Source organism: Cylas formicarius, unplaced genomic scaffold, assembly GCF_029955315.1.
Source record: "Cylas formicarius isolate icCylForm1 unplaced genomic scaffold, icCylForm1.1 PGA_scaffold_10__41_contigs__length_53128322, whole genome shotgun sequence".
In the NCBI taxonomy this organism is placed as follows: Eukaryota; Metazoa; Arthropoda; class Insecta; order Coleoptera; family Brentidae; genus Cylas; species Cylas formicarius.
The window spans coordinates 38,716,178-38,737,546 of record NW_026844214.1 but is presented as its reverse complement, the minus strand read 5'-3'; the positions used below and the strand labels follow the sequence as shown (position 1 = coordinate 38,737,546).

Here is a 21,369-nt window from a genome sequence, read left to right as displayed (position 1 = left end):
ATGTCCATATGCCCGGCAACATCGCAAAGGTTGAACATACATCTCTTGCAGATGAGTCATCGTCGAAATTATATTGTAACAGGCGGTACCCAAGTCGCGGTACCAGGCAGGTCCAGGTGAACTGCGACCCATAAAAAGAGAGAGAACGCCTCCGCATTTCTGAGAGATCGACGACTTTTCATGTAAAATATATAGCGATCGTGTGAGTTGCCATATTAAAGCAAAAAAAATATTTTTTTAAACCTTTGACAGTAAATTAAAATTATGCTGTAAGTAAAACAAAATTCATCGGTTACATTTTCTTTTCTAGTAAATAAATATACCCTATAAAAGGATATTTGGGCGCATATACCTATTTGCGTTATTTGGGATACTCCTTTTGTTTGGAATTGTATAACGTACTAACGAGCGTACAAATTTAGGTTTATAAAAATTTTGTTTAAATTCCAAAACTTCCACGCACAATCATTTGCATGGTTCTGTAGTTTTCCGATGTTTATTGATTACTTACTGTATATATTTTTTGAGAGAGAGAGGTTGCGATTATTTAATTTTTAAGAATTTCCCTATTATAATAGCCTTAACTAGTTCTGATTGGTTCATGAAAAAATGTTTAAACACTACACATAGAATGCTAGTGTTTGATTGTCGTTTGTGGCCATTATTGGTTAAGTTTGTTGTAAACCTTTAAGACTTGCTCTACTCTTTCCATGGACATTCTCATTTAAAATTTATCGTAAATACTTTATAAAATTGATTTTTCTAATGACATATTACCCAATAAGTTTACTCGTCAAAAACCGAATTTTTGTAGCAACATTATGTTTCACTTATTTATTGGGATATTAATAATTAGTCAATAATGTTTTGCTTCTACCTACCTACCTACCTAGTGGGGAAAGGTCGACACAAGGCTGCTGTGGGTCCAGCTGAGATCGTGTTCCACGTAGCGGTAGATTCCACGAAAGAACTCTTAGTCACCGTCAAGAATGTTGTAGCTTCAATGAATGAGTAACTCGCGTTCATTGATATAATAAAACCACCACGAGATGTTATTGTCGGATAAATAGTTTACTAAACGAAATGTGGCGAACATAGAGCACTATATGTATATATTGACAATTACCGCATATGCTTATTGTTTGCTCGCGTCGACATTTCTATTACAAAAACTTCTGAACTGACGTGTGCAATTTTCTTTTCTGTTTGTTCCACTGCGATTTTGACCGCCGATAAATAACAGGTGTTTAAATATCAACAACCCGTTTTTTTAAAAATAAAACGTGGCGTGAGGATAATGGGAAAAATCGTTGAGTAACGACGATACTATAGTTTGAGTGTTCCGAAACGATTCATCAATGTCCAAGCGGGAATCCTCTTTCGAAACGCTGCCAAAAAATTCGCTTTACGGCATTGAATCCATGATTGTATAAATAGATGTTCGTAGCTACTTAATATATTTTCGAGAGAACCCGCAACAGATCGGAAAAGTGTCGGTAGCCCTGAAGGGCCTATGAAAGTTTATTTTTTCGATTTTGCGTTAATTGATATTGATAATTTTTTTCACACGTTTGCTTCTTGCAGCATTTGTTATTATTTCATTTGTTTTTTTTTGCTTGTTTGTGAAACATTTAGCATTCTCAGGAGCTTATTTGTCACGTTAAACACTATCACTTCTCTTGATGAAGTTTAAGTATAAAAAATCGTGAAATGAGTGAAAGTTTAAGGTGTCAAATGAATGAAAACCTACCAAATTCAAATTTTCAACAAAAAATTGGCATTCTAAAATAATATAAAAACATGGCCATACCTTTGAAAATGCGCTTTAATATACTGAAATTTTTGCACACAATGAAAATCCCGAGAAATCCACGTATTTCACTAAGTAAATAAATAAATATTCTTCATAAAGCAGTTTGCAAACATTTTCGACGAAATTTGACTTTTTCTAGATGGTATTTTTTTTACACCACTGACTTAAAAAAAAAAGGAAATACAAAAAATAAATCAGATTCATTTAAACGCCACCTATTAGTCTGGAGATCATATTTGACTTATATTATGAAATATTTGCTAGTTGAGTCCAGATCTATTGCCAAGCACTGGAACCTGCGTTGTTTTCTCAGTAGATCGCGTGAGTCAAATTTTCTCAAGGCCTGCCCATGTGCATTCGGAACGGAAGTGGTCTATAAGAAAAATGGCGCCGAACGTTCGGTGATTGTTTTGAACTCGTGCCATTTCCCATTGAGCGATGTTAGTTAATTTTTCAATCATTTGGTTCGAATTTGTTCTAATTGCTTCGCTAAAGTAGCTCTTTTATTTATCGAGTTTTGAATGATTAGTTTGAATTGTTTTCAGTTAACGAGCATTTGATTGAAAAAGTAAATTCAACAGCTTTTTTAAAATGCAAATTCAGCTGAGAAGATATCTTTTGCAAAATGATTATCTCATCACCATTTAGAGTGAGATTTTCTTCTTCGGTATTTACGCTTTTCTTTCTTTTTGATTAAAGTTAATTCTACATTCTGCAATAATTATGAAACATCTTTTAAATTCTTGACATTTAACGTGATCGATTTTGAATATACGTCAAAACCTGATTTTTTAACTCATTTGGAATCGCGAAAGATTTCTCAGAATTATCTACCTATAAGAGTAGTGTTTTTTTCTAACAAGATAAATTTTATATAAATATTGCATAGTTTTAAGATGACTAACTGATAATCTTTTTCGCGGTTTTTGTGTTTATCGGCTGATGATAAGACCCATCCTATGTCGGTTAACGTTAATATAACATAACAGATAAAACAGGCAAACCCGAAAAGAAAAAAATCGCCTTAAAAAAGCTACATAAACCAGAATTTAAGAAAAATCAGTTCTCTACCCATATAAGATATTTTTTTATACTTCTACTAAACATACCCTGTGATGGTAAGGCAAAGTAATCTCGATATTGATTATATAGTTTTGCTACAGTTGAGTAAACCCCCCGTTCAAAAGGAGCAGTTCTGCGTTTTGTTAAAGTTAATCTGTTGACCTTGATCTGTATGTCGCAAATTTCCCTACGAAAAGTATTTTCCTTTCGTGGTATCTCCTGTCTAAATAAGCTAATTCGATTTGCCAGGAGATTTTTGTGTCAATAGTGTATCGACTATACGGTTATGCTGATTTCGTTGCAAGTATAGTGTACTACTCTCCGTGGGCCCAATAATTTTGTACTTTGTGTACGTACCGACTGAACTCAAAAATTGCCAACCGTTTTTTTTCACGAGATGACTGTAGTATTGGTGGCTACTGCGTTTTCTTGTGAATTAAAAATTACCAAACAATTCTTATTACCATAAAGCGCAATCTTCACAACCCTATATAAACTATAAATAAAACCCGTCGTATATCCAAAAATTGCCAACTGACTTTTTGCGCGAGCTGCAGTTTGACTTCCTTGTTAACAGTTCTTTTACAGATGCCCTAGTATGATCGTGGAAGCAACAAAAAAGCGAATTCGCCACCGTATTTATGAAATATGGAGCGCAACCAGAGATCCTTCTAACTCCTAACCAAAACTCCCTCGCCTAACAAAATGTGAGCGATTCATTCATCCTTGCATAGAACCAAACATTTTCCATTGATTGAATACTGTCAGGAAGTGTCACTCTAGTAATTTTAAAGATTTTAAAGAATTAATCAATTAGATAAAACTCATAGAGACGAGGAAGTAAACTCGCTTAATATGACAATTTTGAAAACACGCCTCACACTGGATCACGATTTTCTGCGGATTCAATACTATATACTAAAAATATGTTATGCAATCAATTAGTTTAATGAATTTATTCAAACATTCTTAATATTATAAATAAGCGTGTAAGTGGCTATTCGATAAAGATCATCGAGAACGCAAAACAACGAGTATACCGCGAGCCGTCCGTGTCTATTTTCGCACAGGATCGGTGGGCGACAAACCAAAATTCCCCCCGTACGCGATATTGGCAAAAGTTTCGGGTTTTCTAGTCATTTCCGAACTTGCCAGGTCCCAACGCGATTCTTACGTCGCTCGGATCTCGGCATTTTTTTCGAACGAACGACGATAGATATTTTTTATCGAATTATTTAAACGACTCGTGTCACGTGGAAAATTCGAATCGAAACTTATCCGTTTCGAGCGCGAAAATTAGTTTTTCCGCCGCGAGTGTGCTTCACTAATCGGATATTTTAAGGCAGCAGGCTGTGAAAACCTCCCGGAACCCCGCCTACACCCCAACTTTATCTATCGCTTTTTCTTTTCGCGCGTCCTTTGGCAACTAACAAAAACACGATGGCATACTTGGATCAAAAAGAAATCACCCATTTCTTGGCCCAGGAGTTATTGTACCATCAGGTAGGCTTGATAGTATCGGTCGTATATTAATGGGTTGAACAGTGCCTTACACGGAAATGGTATTTTTCTTGCCTATGCCATGTTATGAAGTCAATTTGTTCATAACAAAAATAAACACCGAAAGTTTACTACTAAATATATTATACGCCTAACCGTAGTCATCATATTTATTTATAGACTCAGGACTTAAGCCAGAAAGTTATATTTGAAAACGGCAATCATAATAATTACCTACGAAACGTTTGCGTAGGTACGAGATTGTCGTATCGTCATTAAGCTGTTGTAAATGCATCGGATTGACCCTTATTATGTAAAAATTATTGCTAATGTGTCCAATCGAAAATTTCAAATCAATCTTGAATAATTTTGGTTAGTGGGGGTAACAGTTTCATGATCGACATCCCTACCCTTCAATTCTTCAAATTAATTAATTAATTATTTGATCCTAAAAGTTTTTTAAGTTTTAGGCCATTAATTTTTAATATTGCCAATTATATGAGCTGCTCCAACCAGCTTTAACTAATTAATGCCATTCTTAAACGCATTAAGTCAGCAATAACTTTTCTGTTATGGAAAATGTCGTGCTATGAAAAAAAATTCGCAGAATTTTATGACTTAAAGTATTATATTGATAAAACTAATAGTTTATTAGTGATCACACTGTAACATAACTTTCATGGGACACTCTGTACAAATGCACACTGGTTGTCAAATTGTGAATTTGATTGTTAATACGTCGAGAGTTGATTTTTAGAGACAGCAAGCACTTTGTACTACGACCAGTGTCCTAAGAGAAAACAACCTCTCAAAGGCATATTCGAAACAATGAAAGACGACCTATTAATATTAGTCATTTTGAGGAACTTCGACAGGCTACTGTAATACTTTTTACAAAACTTTTGGAGTCCTCCTGCGTCGGTTTTTGCTGACGTTTCGCCAATCATCCTGTTGGCTTCTTCAGAGCTTGACTGAAAATTTCTATTTTTTCCAAATTATCAGGTGTGCTAATTTTCGGAAAATTAATTTTAAGTTCTTTTCAATGATCCAGAAATATACAGTGTGTTCCATAGAAAAAAATGATTTTTCGTTTGATAACTTGTAAAATCCATTTTTTGTTTGATAACTTGTAAAATGTTTTGCGGTTTTTACCATTTTAGACATGGTAAACTCCCTTTAAAAGAGTCCAATTGGGTTCACATATCTATAAATAGTTTATAGCTACTGCTACTTTAACTTTCCATTTCATTGTTACCTTACTCAATAATTATTGTTAGTTCTGGGAAGTGAACACTTTAATCTACGCCGCAACATGTCATTTGCAAAGGCAGAGTTGGGAAAAAGCGCAAACCAATCTACATCTGTTTAAAGGTTTCTGAAAATCGATGCTTAATTTATTATTGTCTAAATGTAGCGCCTCATCTCATTGTTTTAGCAGCTGACGTGGTTATGCAAATGCGAGAAGGCGTGTCCATTGCCAATAATTACACCCCATGTCATCAAACCGCTAAAACTATTTTAACTACTCATCATGGTTTTGTATATAGACCAGATATTAGGAAATTAGAAACTTACTTTTTACCCACGTTAACATTAATTAAGAATTATTTCGATAATTCGCCGATTAGATCAATGTACATTTTCTTTTGATTGTTAGATAAAAACGATTTATTTGCCAAGACAATCTCCTGTTAGCTTGTCAGTAGAAAGATACGGTTATAGCATATTAAACCAATACGCTAGTTTGATGCCAAGGTTGGTATTGTTTACTTCCGTTCCTTGCAAAATATCCAAAGTACATGCTATTATAAAGCTGTAAGCTTATAACTAGAAAAAGTAGAATGTTTAGTCAAATATCAATGGTAAATAATAAACAATTTAATATAGTTTTGGTTAGTTTAATAATCTTTAATAAACTTAAGTGTAAATATTCTCAGGCATTATGTAACAAATAAGTGTACGTGTTTAATTAACTAGATATAAAATAAAAAGAAGAAGCTACAATTTAACGCAATAAAAAGCGACGGTCATACAAAAATGCTGTAATAAATCTCAGGTAAATGTTGAACTATGATGATAATATAAAATATATGATATGATATGAACATATATGAACATATATGTTTAGTTATTTGAAATATTCTGTTGTTGCGTAGTTTTGCTATACTATCCAATGCCTTTTTGCGGGAGCGTTTTAGCGGCATCCGTTCTGCGGGCCAGGTTCAACACACTGTTTTCAATGGGGTTGGTTAGCAGTTTTGGGACTATACGTATTGCGATAGATAGAACGGGAACTACGTCATGCCTGCTCGGTTGTAGACTTGTACTGTGCAACGTTTTTAAAAATGAAAATTGTTTGCGCTCTTGAAACGGCGGATTTGCTTGGACAGCCAGTTCAACGTTCGTTTAACCAAAATCATTTACATATATATAAGTGTATTGAACATAGCTTCACATACTCCCTTTTCATTTCTATCGCTATGTTCTTTCGAACCCTTCTATATATATATATATATATATATATATATATATATATATATATATATATATATATATATATATATATATATATATATATATATATATTGCCTGAACACACCCCGCGACAAAAAATGCAATCTATAAGAAATTATTCTGCAAAAAAAATCTAATACCAACAATACAATTATATGTTTAGTGCATATGTATCTGTAATACATTTTCTTTGCACAAAATTAGGAAAATGGGTGCTTATGTCTATATATCGTTGATCCCGATAATACTTAAATTTCTTAAAAACATACAGAAAAATGTAAAATGAAAAAGCAATTTTAATGTAACTGATTTCGGCTATTCTATAAAGCCCGGAAAACGGAAACGATGTTTGTATTTCTATGTTCTATGTCCAAAATTATGTAATGTAAATGAACGCCGGCTACATGAAAGTTGAGCCGTCTGCTGTTGAAGCAAATCCACCGTTTCAAAAGCACTAACAATTTTAATTTTTGAAAACGTTGTACAACTGCAAAAGTATATTGGGTTGTGGAATTGACCATTCACCACCATTTATATTTATTTAAATTGTGCGTTACGTATGCATTGCGTTGTTGTGAGAACTAAATGGAGTGGATATTTTTATGCAGATTCCTCGAGTTACTAAGAATATTCGGGTATTTTCTGAAGTGCGTTATAGGCAAATTGGACATCACAAATGCCTAATAATTTATTATAAAATACATATTAGTATTAAATATTGATCGATAAAACTCTACAATTGTTATTTAAAACATTTTGATCGAAATTGACTAGTCAGTTAAGAAGTGGTCAATTGACCAATCCCAACACTACAAGTCTACAATCGACTATGACGTAGTTCCCGTTCTACCGGATCTACCCCAAAGCTGCTTTCCCGAAGAACAGGACCTAACGTTCCCGCAAAAACGCTTTAGGCTGAGAACGCTTCACCTGTTATTTTATAACTTCCGTTGTTCGAACGGAAAATGAAAGTTTATTGGTGTTGACAATTTCTGCCACTCTGTTTTTCTGCAATTAACTTATGTACCCACCACCTTCCTCTAATAATTAATTAGACTTAAAAAGTTAGTTAATTTTCTGGTAATCCACGGTTGTGATTGCTGCTTGTTATTTATTTGTAATTTTATTTTCGAACTAACCGCAAGTAACACGAGCGCACTTTCTTGAAAACCGCGCGTTTAAAACGATTGCAACGACCATCAGCCTGACCAAAACTAATTAATAAACTGAATCGGATTTCTTTCGAAACTGTCTCATGTTTTACACAATTTGCGCGTCTGTATAATATGACGCGATATCGAATAAAACCATTTTTGGGGCGAGGGGAAATCCGGGGCCGGTAGTTTTGCCGGCATGGTTAATTACCGTAAAAACCCACTTGATACTTGAAAAAGATATATTAACATACTTGTTGCTATATATAGTGTTATTGCTGAGAAAATTTAATATGAAGTTTGTAACAAATGATCGGTAGGAAATATACCTAATTTAGATGCTATATAAGAACAGTAGACTCGCGATTATGTGAACTAATTAAAACCAAGGCAGTGCACAAGACAGTGACCTCAGATACATCTATAGCATTGGTAGTTGCCGTCTACTCAGTGACATTATCCAAATAATTCACAATTTTGTATATCTTCTGTAATATCTTCGAAATCACTTTCTCAGTATGTGTAATGTCAAATAGTTTCGCATTCACATACCGCGTGATTTTCTTCGCAAATCATCTGATCACTGCCCTTCTAATATGAGTAACCAACTTGCCCAGCGTTTTTTGAACTCGCGCCTCTTCCTAGACGCACGTATGTCACGCGACGTTTTCTTATTAAATTCAGATTCAATAATGGAAATCAAAAATTCAACGTTCACCCCTAAAAATATTCGTACATGCACCACTAGGGCTCCAAGAAAATATCGGAAAGGACGTATTTGTAATACATAGATATTGGAAGCAACTTTTTGATCACATAAATCAAATGATGAAATATCTATACTCTTTACGACCATATTCAGTCTCAGAATTTTTCTTTGTCTACCAATTGGTTTATATCGGTCATTTTATTATTGATGTTGGAATCAATTTTGCGTAAATCTTTGAAATTGTCTAAAAAACTGCTGGTTTAATTAATTAGTTAAAACAAGTCAATTAAAGAAAAAAGTATATAAACTACTGGAGCCATCATATTTACACTAACAAGTTTTTCTAAAATGGCAAACTAACTATTATTAACTATATTAAGCAGTTCCATGTCCTTCCAAGTAAATTTGCTTTATCCGATGTAAAAAATCAAGAGATAGAGAATCCACTTCGGGCGGAATTCAACACCCGCTGCTGCTTCAAAGGATGAATTTGCAAAAATTTGTAATATGCTACGGAAGACAGTTGTTGTCTCTCTATTTATTATAATACAAACTATTTTTTGTGCTTTCTGCACATGGGTACGAAAATCCGTTCCTCGCTCTTGGGGAAAATACATTTAATTGCTTAATTTCATGGTGTAGATTATTTAAAATATTTATCGTTTTCAAAAATTTCCCTGGCCTGTCCTGCATAAGATATGTTCTTGGTGGGAAGCAGCAATTAGATTCAATTTATAAATTCCAATTTATTTTGTTGAACTTGAAATTATGGGTTTGATTAGTATTTTAATCTTCTGTTCCAGTTTATAACTCTCGAAGGTTTGAATTCAGGAGTGCCTACCAGAACCACCCCTACCCTAACCCCCACAACCTTACGAAACATCGAACAGACCTTTATAGAACTGCAATCGAAACCGGAGCAGCACGAAAACGAAGCCAGATTCGTTCCGCCATTGGTTCACTCCATCGGTGAGTGTTGGTTTGTGAGTAAATGTACCGTCAGATAGCCGGTGTTTATTTTTTAATGAGCGTTTAATGTTTTGTCTCATGTAACCGGGAAACCCCGATAATAAAACCAACAAACCGATACCTTGCGTCTCATTGTGTCGGTTTGTTGCGACGCTTTTATTTAAAATGATTAAGGATCGATTGCCAAATCTAAATTCTCAAACTATTAAGAAAAATTTAACTCTTCAAATAATTTCAAATAAAAAGCACTGCAAATGGTAGCACAGTACAAAAATTATACAATGTGATACATACATATATATCCAAGTAGATTGCACATTATTTTCCATAAAATAATAACAGCGTCTAGTTTATTTTTTGACTATACAATTGCACACGCCAGAATTAATTGGAATGCAATATCAGTCAAAGTTAGAATTAAAAGCAAATAAAAAAACAATTATATGAAGTAACATTTTTATTTTCCATATATATTTATTAAAGGCACTGAACTGGAATTTCCAAAAAAAAAAAGGTAAAAAAATTGTTAATAAAAGTTAATAGTGTTAGTGTAGTACCAGCACTACTTCGTACTTTTTTAGGGTCATAGCTTAATCAAAGAAAATTGTATCGAGATGGAATAAAGAAAAAATAAACGATTATACAGGGTGTTTTTCAATTTAATGTCGATAATTTGGGGGGGCGATTTTTGGGTCCATTTTAAAAAGAAAACTTGATATGAACATTAGGGCGCTTCATTTTTGTTTTCTCTGTGCTACCTGAAAATCTGATACTTTATAGAAAATAAAAAATTATGCCGCCGGGTAAAAGTCTTTAAGTGCAATAGCGGCTTAGGTCATTTAAAAATTTATTTTCTTATTTAAATAACACAGAAAAAATTTTTTTTTTCGGTTTTTACTTGATTTTTCGACGTGAAGACAATTTTTTTTGGAAAAAAACGCGTGTATAGCTTTTGTAGAGCATTAAATTTGCTACAAAAAGATCCTATCCTATCCCAAATTAGGATTTATTATTTTGACATTAAATAGGAATTAATTATAAACAAAAGAACGCTTTATTTGAGTTATCATATGATTCAAGTTTCTAATTTCCAAAATTATTTTGGAGTCAAGTATAGAAAATTAAAATTCAATTATTAAAAAAATATTAATTATAATTAAATAATAATTAATTATAGACACTTAGAAACTATTCATGTTTGTAATCCAGTGACCACTCTAAAATGTAGTGAATGAATATAAATTGTAATTAATAAGTAATGATATGTAGAAGTGTAATTTTTTATTTTATTTAGGAGTTTCTGTTGAGTCAACGCACAGAAATTTTTTGAAAATACACCAGTGGTGGGCGTATGGAAGTTCACCCGTCCATTTTGCAAGACATTAATGGTACGCCACCGATTTCTCTTAAAGATTATTGTTACAATCTGTAATCATTTCTAAAGAACTTTAATTTCTTCATTTTTTTTCGGTTAAAAAAATAAAACTCTCTTACCTGTATGGTCATAGCAATATCGTTAAGCCTGCAGAGAAATTAGTTTTAATTTTTAAGTGAAAACCGTGGGACGGACTAAAAAAAAAGAAATGAAGTCTGCTCATAAATATGCGTGCCACTAACTGTCTATAATATATATATATATATATATATATATATATATATATATATATATATATATATATATATATATATATATATATAAAGTGAATTAGGTCGTCACTACACTGGTTAAATCGAGAACTTTTTTTTGTAAAAAATAATATATCTATCTAAAACAAAATATCTACTTTGTACCTACCTAGACTAGTGTCCTTCAGAAAAAAAAAATAGAAGATTGTTCTTTTTACTTTTACAGTTTTAATGAAATAATAACACCCTAACAATTAGATAAATAATAAACAATTCTTATTAAAAAAAAACTAGCTATTAATAATAATTTTTAACACATAGAAACTAGATAAGTTGTTGAAAGGAGGATACACGCTTCAGCTCTTTTCCTCATATTGCCGCGCACTCTTTGAAGGATACCTCCAGTGTTTCTTATCGACTCTTCTACAGTGTTAACTCCCAAGTCCAAACTAGGGGGCTATGGTTGAAGTCCGCCGTGACCTACCCATAAATGTGTGATTTAAATAATCTCTTAATGCAACACCAAAGTGGGCAGGTGCGCCATCATGCATGCACAAAAAGTTAGCTTAATCTGTAAAAAGTATTTCTTTGTCAAACAAGGGATAATGCGCAATTTTGTCCAAAATTAATATGCAAGGGAAAATCTCTGGGAAGTAACGCTTGGACTCGTATGTGATATGGGAACAATAGAAAAACTTGTCAAACTTTCCAAAACAAAACGTGCGAAATATTCAGATTATATCCAATTTTTCTAGTACCTAGTTCAGGATTTTCATCATTTTTGAATGATTATTTGCCCTCACATTACCTGTTTCAGTCAACCGTCTGTACTCTCGGCCATTCTTTTTTAAAATAACAATGCTCGGAAATTTTAGACACCTAATGAATAAGACGCGAAGAATTCATTTTAAAAACTGATGTTAAACAACTGTCAGACAACCGTCTTGACAACACCATTAATAATTCTTACCGACACACTACAATGATAAGAAATAATTATTGAGATTTCAAAAATACACCTCAGAGTTTGTGTACCTCGATTTTTTGAAGTATTTTAATAAAACAGATGGACAATTACTTAAGTAAGAAATAATAATTATAATAATTCTCTGCATGGTGTCATATTAGCAATGTTGTTATGACCATCCGAGAAGAGTTTTTTATTTTTTAAACGAAAACTTTACAACGGATTGAAAAAAATCAAGAAATTAAATTTCTTTAGAAATAAGTGTAAGAATAATTTTTATTTCGAGTGGCGTACCATCAATGACTGCCAAAATAGATATGGGAAATTCCCTACGCCCGCCACTGATATATTTTAAAATAATTGTGGTACACTAATTAATACAGATATTAGAACAGTATTTTATTTTTGAAAACTTTACCTCCCCATCTCAAAAGTTACACTTTTAGCGACATATGTTCATATAAAGTTTTCTTTTTAAAATGGACTCAGAAATCGTCGCCTTAATTGTTGACATTTATTTAGAATACACCCTGTAGAGATTTTATGCAACAAGTTTATTTGGCACGAGCGGAACGAGTGTTTAATAAACGAGTGACTTAAAAAGTTTACCAAACTTTCAACTTAACGTTAACGTTAAGTTTTTAGAGACGGAAATAGAAAATTATTTTTATAAGGGTGTAGGGTGTATTTTCAAAATATACCTATTAAACGTTTTATATAATTCTCTCATATGTACCGCGTTCATTATTCTTTAACTTAGCTAGCGTAAGTCATCTTAATTTTTTTTTAACAAAAAATTGGCACGCCGCTTTCTGACAAACGGTGCTGTAATTATTCTTATAGGTAGTTTTGCCGCCAGCAATTCAGCATTTTTTTATCTGTTCTTCCTTTTCTTTGTTCAGAACTAACATAACTATATGGAATTTTTAAACGAGATTTTGATTAATTCGCACTCCAAACTACACATATTTAAATGACCTACCGAAAGTATTGTTTTTTTTTATTCAATTTTTTATATCGAGATCCATTGTTTGAAGAGAAAGTCGTATCAATACAGTCATTCTTCTAACAGGTAACAACCAATATATTTCGGCATCGGATGCAAACGACATCTATTCGGCATCGAACACGAAATCGCCGTTGAACTGGCACAGTTCACTCTCCCAATCAAGTTCGGACTCCAACACTCGCTCCACTCCCCCCTTAACTAAGTCGAACGCGGTCAACAACGTCCCGACGGGGACGACACGGAGGAACATGGGAGGCAGAAAACCTAACAAGGACTTGTCCCTGAGCCCCGAAGAAGAAGAAAGGAGACGAATACGACGGGAGAGGAACAAGGCGGCCGCCGCGAGATGTCGGAAACGGAGGGTGGACCACACCAATTCTCTTATTAAAGTAAATATATTTAGCCCCCACCACACACGAGTTAATAGAGATAATCGAAACAGTAAGTTTTCTCGATAGTACGACTGGCCTTATTGCTTTTCAAATTTCCGTCGCCTATTTGCGAGAGCATTATGGGGCAATAATAAGGGGTGTTTTTTTTTCGATGTATAGAACTTTTAATTTGCAATAAAACAACGATGGATTATTCGATTGACATGAATCTTATTTATCAGAAAGATAATCTTGTGGTATTACATTTTAAATATGATTTCTGCTGCAATGACTTTCTAACATCTGTGGCCGTATATCGTCAATAACACGGCGAACGTTGTCTTCCAAATGGTCAAGCGTTTGTGGCTTTTCCGCATAGACCAATGACTTTACATAGCCCCACAGAAAGTAGTCTAGCGGTGTTAAATCACAAATCTTGGAGGCCAATTCACAGGTCCAAAACGTGAAATTAGGCGGTCACCAAACGTGTCTTTCAATAAATCGATTGTGGCACGAGCTGTGTGACATGTTGCGCCGTCTTGTTGAAACCACATCTCCTGGACATCATGGTTATTCAATTCAGGAATGAAAGAGTTAATAATCATAGCTCTATACCGATCACCATTGACTGTAACGTTCTGGCCATCATCGTTTTTGAAGAAGTACGGACCAATGATTCCACCAGCCCATAAAGCGCACCAAACAGCCAGTTTTTCTGGACTTAACGGTGTTTCGACATACACTTGAGGATTAGTTTCGCTCCAAATGCGGCAGTTTTGTTTGTTGACGTAGCCATTCAACCAGAAGTGTGCTTCATCGCTAAACAAATTTCCCTTATGAAAATCGGGAACAACGACAATTTCGTTTTGGGCCCATTCGACGAATCTTCGCCTTACTTGATGATCGTTTGGCTTCAATTCTTACACGAGTTGGATTTTGTAAGTATGTAAACCAAGATCCTTCCCAAAATCTTCCATAAAGTGGATGGACACAGATCCAATTCCTGTGCTCGATGGCCGATGGACTCATTCGGGTCTTCCTCAATGCCACGCTCTACAACAGCAATAGCTTCTTCTGTATGCACCGTACGGCGTCTCTGGGGATGCGAGTTATCAATAAGAGTAAACGTGGTGCGAGAACGTTCCATGGTTAATCGAATTAACTGCTCTGATGGACGATTTTGTCGACGATAAAATGGACGTAGTGCGCGATACGTATTCCGCACAGAACCATTATTTTCGAAATAAAATTGCGCTATTTGCAAGCGTTGTTCAGGCGTGAGTCTATTCATGATGAATTGCCAAACCAAACTGAGAATAAATCACTTGACAACTGTTAAATCGGTCGCCATCTTGAACAGTAATGCTAACTTAAAGTTCTATACATCGAAAAAAAAAACATCCTGTAGGTACAAACACACTTATAAATGAAAAAGACACAATATAACTATTCATTAGGGTTGGCAACCATACAGTACAGTACTATATTTGAGCTCAGCGCTCAATATTTTCAATTATGCAGTGTTACCGTTTCTCTGAAAACGTGGCAACATCTTGCCTAGTTTAAATGGCACCTCCTGTATATTATTTCGTTTTTAAATTTTACGGGACAAATAAGCCAGATTTTGTTCAAGTTCAGGTTCAGATGTCTTACCATTATCTAACTACAAAATAGTTTCCTAAATTTTTGAGAAACTTGGACCTTTGGCGAAATCTTAACAGTTCCGTGCTTGAATTAAACAGAAAGCCGAATTTTTCCAGACAGTTCCTGAAAGAGCTCAGGCATTTTTTCCTGACATACCATTTATGATGGAACATACAGGATGTTTCAAACAAGAGATTTTGAACATGTGCTTTAAATAACCCAATTTAATGATTTTTATGTTTAATCATTTTATTGGGATGTACTATATTTTTGGCCAGTGTACGTACAGTTTCTGAAAAAAGTTGGCAATCCTATCCATACAGGTTGTACGGAACACGTATTTTAAGATTTTTTAAAAACTCATGTCCAAAAATGCTTTGGTGCCCAAGCTACAGGATATTAAGTTCTAAGAGCGGGAAGTAATAATGGGTGTTTAAAAAGAAAGTTCTATTAATTAGTAGGGTAAATAGTGTATTAAAAAATAACGTTAATTTGCTCTCAGAAATTGTAAAATTTAGACCAAAAATTTCTTTGAATGTAATATAGGGTAAGATTTTACTCCCAATTTTTGAATGAGGATATTTTTTAATTTTTGCAAAAATTAAACAATTGCAAAAAAAAACGATACCTTGTAGTTTATTTGAAGTTTTAGTAAGTAATGCTAAATGAATTAATAATTTCAAATAATTTTCATTAGCGACAAAAGGCTATCTCAGAGAATAATTTGAAAAAAAACTATGAATAAAAATATAAATAATTTTGAAGTTAAATTTTGTCAGCAATAACTTTCATGACCCAATCAAAAACAAAAAAGAATCTTTAGGACCCCTTTTGCAGAGGCATATATTTTTCCGAACACCAAACTAATTTTGTTAGCGGAACATTCTTTGAAATACTTTTTTTTGGTGAAGGTATCAATAGTTTCATAATACGTAATACTGATTTATACATGTTTTGTTTCTAGTTAGCAATCATGGTCATTGTTAACTTAAAATTGCCAGTTAAAAATAGTAGTATATTGTAGTATATTATGCAACAAGTGCGGTAAACGTCATTTGACTAACGAGTTTATTTGACACGAGCGGAGCGAGTGTTTAATAAATGAGTGAGTTAAAAAGTTTACCGAACGTGTTGCATACTATAATTTTTCTACGGCCGATAGTTTTTGGGTACATGCTCGCAAAACAACACGAATACATTCACTGACATGGCTGTCAGAATTCACAAATGTCAATATTCAGAGCGTGGGAAATATCTCCGAAAACATCCGATTGCCCCCAAACTCGTGCTGTAAAATCCCGGAAATGTCCGAAGTGGTTCGGATCCGGCTAACTAAAACTAACCCTTTTTTTGTCTTGGCAATGGGCATTATAAACAATAAATTGTTTTTTGTTTATTGTGTGTATCGTTTATAACCCAGGGTGCTATTCAAAACCCACGTTAAGGGAATGTGACAAATATTTAGTTATTTTCTCTCCCACTTTCAATGTATTTCTGAAGTTTTGAGAGATATTTGCAATGAATTTATAGGGCAATTAATTAATATTCACAATCAAGAGGCCGTTAAAATAGCTTACGGGCAGAAACGACACAATAAAGAATTAGGCCGGTAGAGAAATAGAAAAAGTTCACGGAGGTTTTTCTCTTTCAGGAAGTGGAAGACTTGGAACAAAAACGGCAGAAATTGCTGGACGAACAACAAAATCTCAAGATACTCAAAGATCAACTGGAATACGCACTCGAAAACCACATGGGGGTGTGCCGCAAACAGACCCAGAGCCCGCCGGAAATTAAACCTTTCGACCATCTCTACAACAACAAATTCGAAAAGGTGAAGACCGAAGTGATCGAACCACACAACGACGTATTCCTGCTGCCGTCGCCAACCAAGAAGATTATGTTGAGCTCGACGGTTCCCATTTCGAAGCCCAACAGACCAAACTCCCTGAACGTCGCTTCGACGGTGGCGCCCACATCGAAAAATATCATGTCCGAAATACTAGGGGTGCCCATTTCGACACCGTCGACCGGAATGGTGTTCAATTTCGAATCTCTCATGGGAGGCGGTACCGGTTTGACTCCGGTATCAGGACCCGTAGTGCCTTCTTGTAGCTCGCAACAAAGAAATTTACCCGTCAGTATTGCTGACATCAGTTCGCCCGACACGTGCGGACCACCAAAACTAGTTAGCTTATAAAAAATAACCGTGGCACTTGGTGAGTTCCGATAAGCCGCAGGACCAGTCCTGAGGTTTTGGCGACGCGCGCGAAGTGCCCTTTGTTTTTTCGCGATGCCAATCCGATGGTCGTTGTTAAAGTGAAATTTGAACGTTTTTTATTGTATACCATTTTTTGATGCAATTTTTGAAGCGATTCGCGCGTAAAGTCTGAACCGCTTATATATCTACCATGTTTAGTAGTATGGAGACCAAAGCGGCGGGTGACCGCCGATTGTGGAATTTTTTTAAACTCCCCCAAAACAGTGGCGAGAAATTGTTTGTTTGTTAGTTTCTTTTTGTGAGTTACCTGTTGTACCAACCAAAAAAATCCACCACTATACCCTTAATCGTGTCATGTAATTTAATAATAGTATTTATTTTTATATAGTCATAATCCCACGATTATAGTAGCATAGTTTTCTTTTGAAACCCGCGAAATGAAATTGCTAAACATGGGTCGCCCCCGTAAATCGATCACGATGCAGGATGTGTGCTCAACATGCTATTTTTGCTATTGCAGATTTTTTTTGCTACCGAGAAATGCCTTTTTGATAAAAAAAAAGTTGTATATTTTTCAATTGAGAATTAAAGAGAAATATTCCCTCCAAGAATTTTTTGTATTCTAGTTAATAGGATTAACAAATTAATAGCGGACCGCGCGGGGGCAGCTGCCCCCCTGCGTTCGAAATAGGGATTAATAATTGAAAGCGAATTTGTGTTATTATTTATAAGTATATTATATATTTAATATATTTTAAGCAAAATACTTTATATTTAAGTATGGAAAAGATTAATGGCAATATTGTGATTACAATATTTGTAATCAGTCAGTTTTATAATAATTATTGTAGTTTTGTCAGATTTTTGTATTTATTTTATGCGAAGCTAATAATAATAAGAGAAATATAATTTACTTTTCAAAATTTCGTATTCGATTTTTTTTTATTATTTCTGGGTGGAGAGGGTGTCCTTTTCAGAAAAAACGCTTGACTAGAATCGGAAGTGAAAGTTTTCGAGTTTAGCCCGGGACTATGCGTTTTTGCAGGACAGTTGCAACACATTATTTTGAATGGGACCGTTTATACTGTTGCGGTTTTGCCGTCGAATGAGATAGTGGGATTTGAAAAGCAAAACACACATTGTATCGACGTGGAAAGTAAATCCTACCTTGCTTGTTTAATCGCAACTGACTAGGTGCCGTTCTCGTTCCTTTTTGTCGATTGTCTCTTCAAAAAAGGAAACGCGCAAAGCGTCGCAAAAAAATAGCCTGGCTGAACCAGGCTAGAGGTTAGGCAAATTTATAATAATAAAAAAAAACTAATTGATACTCACAATTTACCCGAAAAATATTCCTTTACCAAAATAAGATCAAACATACCACCGACCTTAAAATCACCAAGTGTATTTTAACAAAATAACATTCTAGTGTAATTAATGAAAGAAAAGAAAACAAAACGAAAATGAGAAAAAAAAACATTTATTCTAAATAAGGTAAACGACATAGTTTGGATATGGGCCTTTGCAAAAAACCGTTTCTAGCTGTCGCTACTCGGCAAATACCGTCAGTTCCACGATGAACCTGTGTTACTCGGGCAAGTAACGATCGAAGGGGCGTATTTAATTCGTCTTTTCTGACTACCATATCTCCTATGTTTAATAAGAGGTATTTTTTTGTCCATTTCGAACCCTGCTGAAGCGTGTTCAAATAATCGACATGCCACCGCTTCCAGAATTCGCTATGCATCGTTGCGCCAATTCCCAACGTTGTAAAGTATTAATATTAGCGTTCGTATAATCCTTAGAAGGTAAAGAAGTAAGAGGCTCCAAAGTTAAAAAATGCCCTGGAGTCAAAGCACTTATGTCATTAGGGTCACTACTCAAAGGGTGTAAAGGTCTTGAGTTTAAAACAGATTCGATGCAACAAAGCGTTGTATACATTTCCTCGAAAGTTAATTTGTTTAGCCCTATTCACCGAACCAGGTGACACTTCATGCTACGCACACCAGCTTCCCATAACCCTCCGAAATTAGGTGCTGATGGTGGATTAAAGTACCATTTGATTTTTTCCGTCTCAACGGCGTTTTTCATGAGCTCCACCAGTTGTCTATTGGCACCAATAAAATTGGTACCACAATCGGAGCGGATAATATTACAACGTAATTTACGTGCGATAAAGCGCTTTAAAACACCAACGAAAGCGTCAGTACACAAACTGGAAACCAGTTCTAAATAACGGCAAAACAAACAAAAATACAAACATAAGCCTTATCCCTCTGCCCTTTAAAGGCGTTACAGAAAAGGGACCTGTAAAGTCCAGCCCTACTTCCTGAAATAGCTTGGCCTGTGATACACGTCCTGCCGGTAAATCGCTCATGTATGGTACAACATGGTTTGGGATCCACTCGAAAGCATCTTAAACAACGAGACAAACACCTACGAATAGCATATTTCGCTGACAGTATCCAGAACTGTTGTAGAATCATAAAAATGCAATGTTTGCAAACCCGGATGCAAATATTTCCTATGTAAATAAAATATTATCAGTTCAGTAAGACGATGTTTTTGAGGGAGTAACAATGGAAATTTCCTGTCGTGTGGCAAAGATTTGGAATTTATCAAGCGACCGCTGACCCTCAAGAAACCTTGATTATCCATAAATAGATTCAATTTTCTTAAAACCTTATCTACGCTTTTGTTTTTTTCTAGCTTATATATAGCATCAGAGAAAACCTCACGTTGTACTTGCCAAACAAGACACAAAAGTGCATTGTTTATATCTTCTTCGCAAAGAGCCGCTGAACAAGCGGCAACCGGCAAATTTTACACAATATGCAATGATCCTTAAAATGTTTTCCAATGAAGAATATCTATCTATTAAACACACCGTACGGGTCCGATATGGAAATTAACGTCGTCATAGATTTGCTCTCCTCTTCTAAGCATTCAGAGGGAATTTCGGCCGATAAATCGCGAGGCCAATGATCAGAAGAGTAACGAAGAAATGGAGGCCCATGAAACCAAGTTGGGTGTTCTAAGAATTGTGAAGGAATAAGTCCTCTACTGGCACAATCTGCGGGGTTATCGTTAGTAGGATTATAACGCCAACTATCAGGAGAAATCTTATCTTGGATATGACTTACTCGATTACTAACGAATGTTTTTAATTATAATTTTATTCAGAGCATCACGAATAAACTCTACTAAATTTGACAACAAAACAGCAGCACATAGTTCCAAACGGGGCAAGGTTATTCTCTTCAGAGGTGCGACTTTCGATTTTCCAGCAACGAAATAAATTTTATGCTCGCCATTTACAAAAACCCGAAGGAAGACCACACACCCCCCATATCCGCATGCATGTGCCTAGGAATTTTTAGAGAAGACAACAGATAAAACTCACACTGAAATTTTCTCCATTTCGCGGTAATTTCGGGGGGAGGTTCCTGGTTCCAATCAAGGCCCAAGCTCCATAGCTGTTGAATTAAACATTTAGCGTACAACGTTAGGGGGCAATCATGCCCAAAGGATCAAAAATTCTAGCCAAATTTGACAAAATCCCTCTTTTGGTACACTCGGTACTAGAAATATTACCAATTTTAAAAGTAAAACTATCAAAAACTGGTTGCCACTGCAACCCAAGAAGTTTGAGGCATAGCGGTTCGACTGTATCAAAGTTATTGGGTTGCTGATGTTCAAGAGGGGTGTCCGATAAAACCTCCGCACAATTAGTAGCCCACTTTCGTAACTCAAAACCACCTCTCTTTAGATGTTCTGAGAGCTCAAATTTTATACGTTTACCAACTTCCAGATCGT

The 21,369-nt window shown here is 34.9% G+C and overlaps 1 protein-coding gene across 3 annotated transcripts in view; it reads left to right on the top strand.

The window, feature by feature from the left end:
• The window catches only part of LOC132703773 (transcription factor kayak), a 44,230-nt gene extending 25,776 nt beyond the window's left edge, over positions 1-18,454 (top strand). For 2 of the 3 annotated variants that reach the window (XM_060673234.1, XM_060673245.1), the window contains exons 2-4: positions 9,556-9,721; positions 13,387-13,712; positions 16,990-18,454. In XM_060673234.1, the coding sequence (XP_060529217.1) occupies positions 9,556-9,721; positions 13,387-13,712; positions 16,990-17,535 (1,038 nt within the window). In that variant the 3' untranslated portion in view covers positions 17,536-18,454. Of the gene's footprint in view, positions 1-4,015; positions 4,379-9,555; positions 9,722-13,386; positions 13,713-16,989 lie in introns of those variants that run through there. The other variant, XM_060673254.1, reaches the window with a different exon arrangement.
• Positions 18,455-21,369: the final 2,915 nt, after the last annotated feature.